General features: G+C 37.0%; 1 protein-coding gene across 1 annotated transcript; it reads right to left on the bottom strand.

Annotated features, from left to right (window-relative positions):
• Positions 1 to 6: 6 nt before the first annotated feature.
• On the bottom strand, positions 7 to 1,225 carry LOC116162464 (tyrosine recombinase XerC-like). Its single transcript, XM_031476085.1, has 2 exons — positions 866 to 1,225; positions 7 to 805 (listed from the first exon to the last, which is right to left on the bottom strand). The coding sequence occupies exons 1-2, from the start codon at positions 1,147 to 1,149 to the stop codon at positions 7 to 9; spliced, it is 1,083 nt and encodes a 360-aa protein (XP_031331945.1). The 5' UTR covers positions 1,150 to 1,225.
• Positions 1,226 to 8,469: the final 7,244 nt, after the last annotated feature.

Below are 8,469 nucleotides of genomic sequence, written 5' to 3'. Positions count from 1 at the left end.
AAACAACTACTTATTATAATGAATATGAAAGTGACAGTTATTATTGCTAGAAATCTGTAGTCCATCGTAGGAAACTTGAGGACCACTATCACCTGTTGATGTTACACTTGATGAAGAAGCTGTGGCTATGGATGTTGTAATTTCAGAGTTTCTATTGGACCTTTGAAATAGTTGTTTGGTGATTTTTAATCGCTTCGAAACAGAATTTTCAATATACGACTCCGCTACCGCAGATGAATCCCAGCCTCCAAGTTCCTTCACTGCTAGGAGATCGCCGCCATTTTCTGCAAGCATGGGAGCGGATGACCTCCGAAACGAATGGCCCGTGTATAACTCTGGGTTTTTTAATTTTAAGAACTTAGCAATTTTCCTGGGAACACCCCCAATGGTATGAATGCCCACAACCTGCCTAACACACTTTTCTTTGCGGTAGACAATGAAAAATCGCCGAGTTTCTAAATTTTGAGGACGTTTTTCCGCGTATTTTTGGTATAACTGATACGCATTGAAGGAAAGTCCTTCTTTCGGAATTAAAAACACTCTGCTTTTCTTATTTTTTGTGATCCGCAATGTAACTATTACGTTTTTGTTGGTGTCTTCAAAGTCCTCCACGTTCAACTTAAAAAGCTCATCACCCCTACAAGCGCCAAATATTCCACATATTAAGATGACTTTTTCTAGGAGCCATACACCATCATCAGCTTCCAATAAAAATGTCATGACTTGCTCTTCAGACAAAATGTTAGACTTTTTTGGTCTGTAACCTTCAGACTTTCGTTTCAAAAAGGCGAATAATTTTCCGAATCTGTAATGTAATAAACATCCCCAATACACAATAAATACACTACATGAATAAATTACCAACCTTGAAATGTCAATGTTGTCATATACCTTCAAAGTGAGTTTCAACATTGAAACTTTTGTCCATAATGAATTGGGCGAGTACATTTCCGATTTTCCCTTTACGTACGCTAATAACACGTCTTCATTTACTAAATTGATCCTCTTAATCTTAAGCCATTCCTTGAAATCTTCGTATTCTTTTTGATATCGCTCCCTGGTCTTTTCTGGTAGCAAATCGACACTTGCAGCCATGGAGTCTGCTAATACGTCTGGAGGAATATTGATATTTCCTTCAATTACGTCCATATTTTTGGAAAACCGTCGTAGAGCTTCTCAGCACGCGTTTTTAACGAATTGTTTATTTTTCAGTAGTTGCGTCCATGACAACCGCTAACATGTGACCATAAACATACCATGATCAAGATAATTATTATATTTAAGTATTGCGAAAAGATGGATCTTTATGAAGTCGAAATATATAATTTCCACATAATGGGATGACGAAAAATCTTGAACGACACACGGCCGATACGCAAATAACGGACTTGGTTGAATATAAACCTCGGCTGACGCCTCGGTTTACAAACTTCAACCACGTCCGTTATTTGCTACATATCGGCCTTATGACGTTAATAACTATAAAGTGATCTGAATTAAATTGTGATAGTGCTATGTTTTAGAAAGAACTTTTAAAATTTAGAAATATTTTATTCAAATTTAAAAATATTGTTATTACATATTTTTGTTTTGCTAACTTGAAGAAAAAAAAGAAAACTTTTACTTAAACTTCACTAAATCAAGATCAATATTACGTTAAATCAAATTTATATCAAAATCAAGTTTGATCCCGGCTAAATTCATATTATGTAATGTCGGTAAAAATAAATCAAATTGTTGTTGTTGTTGTCACGTCTTGAGTTAAGCCCTTACTCTTATGTATAGTGCGTGATTCAGCAACGACTAGAGGATATTGAAATCTATCTGCACAGATCCCTTGTCGAGAACATTAAATTGTTTATTGATTCGATTGATTGGCGTCCATGTTGCGGGAATGTTGTTAGCTTCCATAAAACTTCTCTTCTGTTTCCGAAGTTCTGCTCCGATTGTTGGACAATCGAACTCAATCCAAACCGCTCCCGATCTTGCTTGACCCCGCTGACCGGGAACTATCTCAAAATCGATGCGTTTAAGAACGCCAAGGGCACCGTTATAGAGTCCATCCTGATGTACATCAATATCAACGGTCACCATGTATCTAACGTTTTGTACAAGATCGAGTTCCGGAGCTAGGCCTTGGGCTTCGTGGGCTTTTAAATTTTCGACTGCTTTTTTGGCCTGATTTCTTTTAGTTAGCGTGGGATTTCCAAGAATGCGATCCTCAGCTCTGCTCACTATTCGTATTCTGCACCGGATCTTTTTTGTTCTACAATTCTTTTATTATAGACTGTGATGTGAGTGTGATACTCATAGTCTCGTAGCATCAAGAGCTTGTTGTGGAAGATCGATTTCTCTGTAAACGCAAGAGTTCCACATTGCTATGTCCTGCTGTGTACATTCGCCAACTGCAAGTCGATTTAATGCTTCTGCAAATATTTGATAGTCTTTTTGTCGCATAATTTTGTTAATCCGAAAGATTTTAAATAACTTCCACTGTGGGGTTTGTGCCATAGCAGCCGTCGACACTGAATCCTTCACTTGAAATGCACGACGACCTCCAACCGGTCCAAGCTGGTTAAAATCACCCACTACCAACACTGAAACTCCCTCGAACTCTCTTGAATTGCCAAAAACTTCCATCAATCGACTTGATATTTGAACAGTCTTGATGACAGCATTGAAATTTCGCCAATTATCAGTAATTTAAGATTGAGCAAAGTTTTATTCATCGTCTTTCTTTTCAAAACTAGTACTAGGAGGACAATTGCCAAAATATCTTACATTGTCTTAAGGTATTTCAGCACTACCACCCGACTTGGTGCCCTCACAATTCTCCTACTTCTTCTACTGGTACGGGATTCTCCGGTTGACTTTCAGGTAACGTACTAGTTCCGGGTTTTGGGAAAAAATGAAATATTCAAAAATGTTCAAGAGGCTCTAGTGGACATTGGATGTTGTCTTCTACTGCTTGTTTATTTACGCCATCTTCGTCACTTTCACCTTGTAATTAATAACTGAGATGACTCATCCACAATATGTTCATAGTCATTTTTGGGGAAATTGCTCTTTGATTTCCTTGGAGTAATTGATCTTTTAAAAACAAAAGACGTAAACTACTTCCATTCTATAATGGTATAATCATTTATTTGGGGATCTCCAGATTTTCGGTTTAGGAATGGACGCCAAGCTAGTCCTAAATTTATCCCGTAATGTTACCCTTAAACAACTCAGTCTCTCTCTCTCTCTCTCTCTCTCTCTCTCTCTCTCTCTCTCTCTCTCTCTTCTCTCTATATATATATATATATATATATATATATATATATATATATATATATCCCCAAATTACCGCAAGCACCTTCTGGCAATCAACATGCTATCGATGAAAAACAGGTTGGTATTATTCAATTGACTTGTGAAAACAAAGTCCCCCTGATCAACGATGGTAATACAATGATAAGGATATTATCGCTGAAATGCTCCATTGGAATTATAAGGATGCAATAAATTAAACTTGAATGTAGCAGTATACTTATAATTGTTTTCTGTAGGTAATCGATTTCGGCCCTAGGCCATCGTCAGACCTAGCTGAAATTACATTTGTGAAGTGGTGGATAATATAAAGTTAGCGGCTTACCGTCATAAAATACATGTAATATTGAAATATACTCGGAAACATAGGTAAAATGGTTAAAACTTGAATTAAAATAGTCGTAAAATGGAGCTGAAAAGAAAGTAAGGTGAAAGGTGAAGTTTAATGAAAATAAGTTAACACGTCAATGTGACGCGAAAGTCGTATAATAAAGTGGAATCAAACATAAAGATTATACAGGGAGTCTATAAAAGAACTCCGGGGTTTAAAAAATTAATATTTTTTAAACTATAAAAGATAGCAAAATTTGATCAATTCCTTTGAAACAAGCAGCTCAAAGAGTTTTACTCATACGAATTGGGAATGTTTCTCTCAACAGTTGGCAGCGCTGCGGAGCGTTGACCGTGAAATGACGTAACGGCTGCGGCAGGCAGTCAGTGTCGTCTGGACTAACTAACTAACGGAGCTCACATTGAACTTTACTAAGTTGTTAAAAAATCTTGAAAATGTAAGCTTTCTAATCATGTATAAAACATGTATGTACATTTTTTACTGTATTAAAATATTTTGTCTTAAAACCCCGGAGTTCTTTTATAGATACCCTGTATATACAATGTCAAATCCGAGTAAAAGAAGTGGTTGTCCATGTTAGGCACCAACGTGGTTTACATACGAGTTAATATAACTCGTAATTATATCCGGGATGTATAGCCCGGTTGCCATGATTAGGTCGCAGTCCGCGAAAACTGGACCGTTCTGGTCATAGAACTCTTCATGGACGAACCTTAAAAAGCCGTCTGACGGCTGTGGTGCATTGAGCACGGCTCGAGTTGAGCCAAGGTCGTTTTCTTCGTTCTTAGCGACGAAGTGAAGAGGAAGCCCTTGATCTTCAGACTGTCGTGGGAAATCGACCATCTGGAAGCGCTCGGTGCACATCTCCACATACCATTTAAAGTTAGTGAGGACATTAGCGTCGAGTGCATACCAATTAGGAACATTGGCAGCGGGGGCTGGGGTGTAGGAGATAAAGTATTGTATCCCATTGAGTGGACAGAAATATGGTCCTAGGGCATACAGTAACTCGCCAATAGGTTGCGGAACCTTCATCATGCGCGTAATCGCGAGGATGTTAGCAGGGCGTATTCCATTTTGGACTTCGGATAGATCCTGAAGTCTTTTCAGGAGTAGAGTTCTGCACATGCGTATGAACTCAGCCTGCGTAATAGGGGCTTGGAGGATTCCTCCAAGGGTGATCTCCATCACCTGGTAGGTACGCTCGAAAATACGCGAAAGAAGTCCTGGGTTATCGTTTAACGTTACTCGTCTTCTTGTGGCGTTCATCCTGCCGAAGTGCAGTCGCATCTCTGGGTTTTCCAGGGGACGTGGCACGATGGCGCTTCGAGTTCCGAATCCTGTTGGAACGACGGGGGCATTCTCGTGATGAGGAGGGTCTTGGTTCTCCATTATCACTGATGGGACTGGTCTCTTTAGGGATGGGGGTTGGTGGCCTACTTGTGTGTTGGAAACACGGGGAAAGTCGTCCGGATCGGGCGAGGGAGGCTTGTACTTGGGATCTAGCCGTGAGTAGCTCACGAATCTCCTCAGTACGCTTCTTCTGTGTTACCCAATGATGGGCATCACGACAAAGAAAGCAGCGTTCTATGGGGTCAATTCTGAAGTAGTCCGAAGACTAACAAACAAGGAACAGCAATGATATAAAAGCGACGAGTACACGTACGGACAAATATATGACATGCATAAAACTGCTAAGCGTGTAGTTAAAATTGCGAAATTTGGTTTTCAGCCAAATTTTAACCAAAAAAACTTTATATTATCCACCACTTCACAAATGTAATTTCAGCTAGGTCTGACGATGGCCTAGGGCCGAAATCGATTACCTAAAGAAAACATAACAATTATAAGTATACTGCTACATTCAAGTTTAATTTATTGCATCCTTATAATTCCAATGCAGCATTTCATCGATAATGTCAACAACATGGAACTATCCAGGAAGCTCCTACAGCTGAAATACATGCTAACCAAGAGACACAAAAACAATCAACACCTAAATTTTCTATACACAGCTAAACGTCACAACGTCACCCCAAAATTCCTACAAATAAAATTACCCAAAATATTCCATAACCCTCAAGAAAAACAGAAAATATATACAACCCTCCTCAAGAAAGAAATAAAAAATCAACACATCAACAGAGATTCAGAGAACAGGGTGTAGTCGATGAAGCCGGAGACGGTACTAAACTCAAGGGAGGTAGACACACACACACACATAAAATAGCCGGAAAAATCCGTTACAATCTTAAGGAAGACTAAGGTTAGTGAACCAAAACAATTAAACCACAATACAATTCACATCACAAAAACCATAAAATCCCTACAACAAAAAATCCGAACTAACCACCTAACAATAACATCAGCAGATAAAAACGCAGGTCTAGTCATACTAAATAACACAGACTATATCTCAAAAACCGAAAAATTCTTCCAAGAAAATAATATCATACAAATAAAAAATAACCCTATTAACAAATATACCGAAACCACCAAAAATATTCTCAACAACACACAACACACCCAACATTAGTGGCAGAAGTCGGCACAATATTTGTATAAAATTTGTTTTAAATAGAGTATTTTTCCCTCTTAAAATAATGAAAGAAATAGCTGTTTATTTCCATTTCACTAATTTTTACGCGCGAATACATTAAACTTTATTCCTTGTTTTTCTTTATAATTTTTGTTCGAATGAAACCACCGTCCTTTGAAGAAATACTCGGTATTCGATTTTATGTAACAGTAGGTTGTCAAAATAAAACAATAATTGGGTACTTCACTGAATAATAAATATTGTACTATTATCAATAACAAAACTATTCATAGAATGACTGTAAATATGCACGTCCCAATAGCGAAACTCAACATATTTTTTCAAACTTTGTTACTATTACTTCGGCAATAAAATTATATATCACGCTTATTTATTCAAAAATTGTTCAAAACTGCATTAAACAGTGATTCCAGATTTGTCAATGTAGAACATTCAAATAGAATATTGGAATGTTAAATAAAAGTTAAGTTATTAAAATGAACGTGTGCAAGTAATTTAAAAAATAAACATATTATTCCTACCTTTTCAACGTTCACCGATGGCAGAATTAAGTTAGAGCCGTGAGAAGTCGAAGAAGTCGCATCACTCTTCTCCGCTAAAAATCAAAACAATTATGTTTTTTAAACTAATCGAAATTTTTAAATAAAATAAAACAATTTACCTTCATCACGTTGCTCTTTTCTCAATTTATTTTCGAGAGCGACGCCACGAACCTCCTTCGTCTTCTTACGCACGCCGCTCTGAAAACAATTTAAAGATTGCTTCGAGACATATATAAAATTTGATTACGACATAATATGCAAAACGACTTAGAACATATCAATCGTTCAAAATAATAAAGTACAATCTTTTGCGCATGCATTTTGTTTACTTTTATTTAAGGGATCTATAATAAAAATTTGGATTATATTTCTTAATAAATAAAAAAAATTTGCTGTCGCTACTCGCACACCAAAAGCTTTTCGGTCCTTTTTTTATGTCTAAGAATATGCGTACCAAATTTGGTTGCAATCGGTTTAGCCCGAAATGAGAGTACCTTCGGACCGACATCGTCGAAATTTTGTTTAATTTGGATTAACGGTGCTTTAAAACGTGTATTTCTATCAAAAAAATGAGAGGTCATTTTTTACCCCAAGCAATATTTCCCTTATTAACGTGCGGGTGGTAAACAATTTCGGGCATGCCAAAATAAACACACTCATTCAAGGGACAACCATTTACTCACAAGTCTCCCCCCCCCCCCCCCGCAAGCAAGAATCTGGGTTGCACAACTAGGGATATATATATATATATATATATATATATAACAAAATTATCACAGCTTTTCTCTAACTAATCCAGCGCAATAACACACTTAATAAATGAGTCGCCGAACCAAGCAGACAACACCTCCCCCTTCCCCTTAATAATACTAATCATGCAAGGTTTAACTGTAGGAAAATAGTTCCACCTTAACTCCTATGACTTCGAACAACAATAACTTACCGGGTAGCAGGACTATAACCTGCCACAAATGCGTACCAGGACAATGCACGCAATACGAATTAGATTAACCCAAACCTACAGTGCTAGTAAATGAAAACTCGATCCGAAATCACAGAAAGCTAATATCATTTACTACCAAGCATGCACAAAAAAAAAATTAGTTTCAATAACAACCCTCATTTAAGTAACAACAATTTAAAATCGTCCAAAATATCTATATCTAAGCCACAAAAGAAATCCCTTAATGCATTTTTGTATACGAAATGTTTTCTACCAATTGTTAGCGAACGGGTACATCCCCAATTCCAAAGAACTCAATAGAATCGTTAATAATAATTTTCCAAGAAAGTCTTCGTAACAAAACAAATTTACAGGTGATAGATATCCCAACGATTACGATACCTGGACGACAACACACATACGGTACACGACTTCTAACTTGTCGACTATAGTGTATTCAGAAAATAATGTTACTTTTCTCATTAACGCTGGGGGTGTTCCCAATAGTATTGCGATAAATGGTATTATTGGATTTGCATCTTAAATGTTTGGGAAAAACCGGATTTTTAAGTACGAAAGTCGTTCAAAACAATCCTTACGGCTTGTTTAAATGAATAGAACAATAAGCACCAATCACCCACCAGTCAGCAGTTCTCAACAGAATATAAATATTACACCAGTTACGATACGAAATTATGCTTGTATTTTATCAGTTCACATTAAAAATTACAACATTTGTTTGTTACAAATAAACATGAAAATA

Source organism: Photinus pyralis, unplaced genomic scaffold (assembly GCF_008802855.1).
Source record: "Photinus pyralis isolate 1611_PpyrPB1 unplaced genomic scaffold, Ppyr1.3 Ppyr1.4_LG1, whole genome shotgun sequence".
Taxonomy (NCBI): Eukaryota; Metazoa; Arthropoda; class Insecta; order Coleoptera; family Lampyridae; genus Photinus; species Photinus pyralis.
This window is presented reverse-complemented; position numbering and strand designations above follow the sequence as displayed.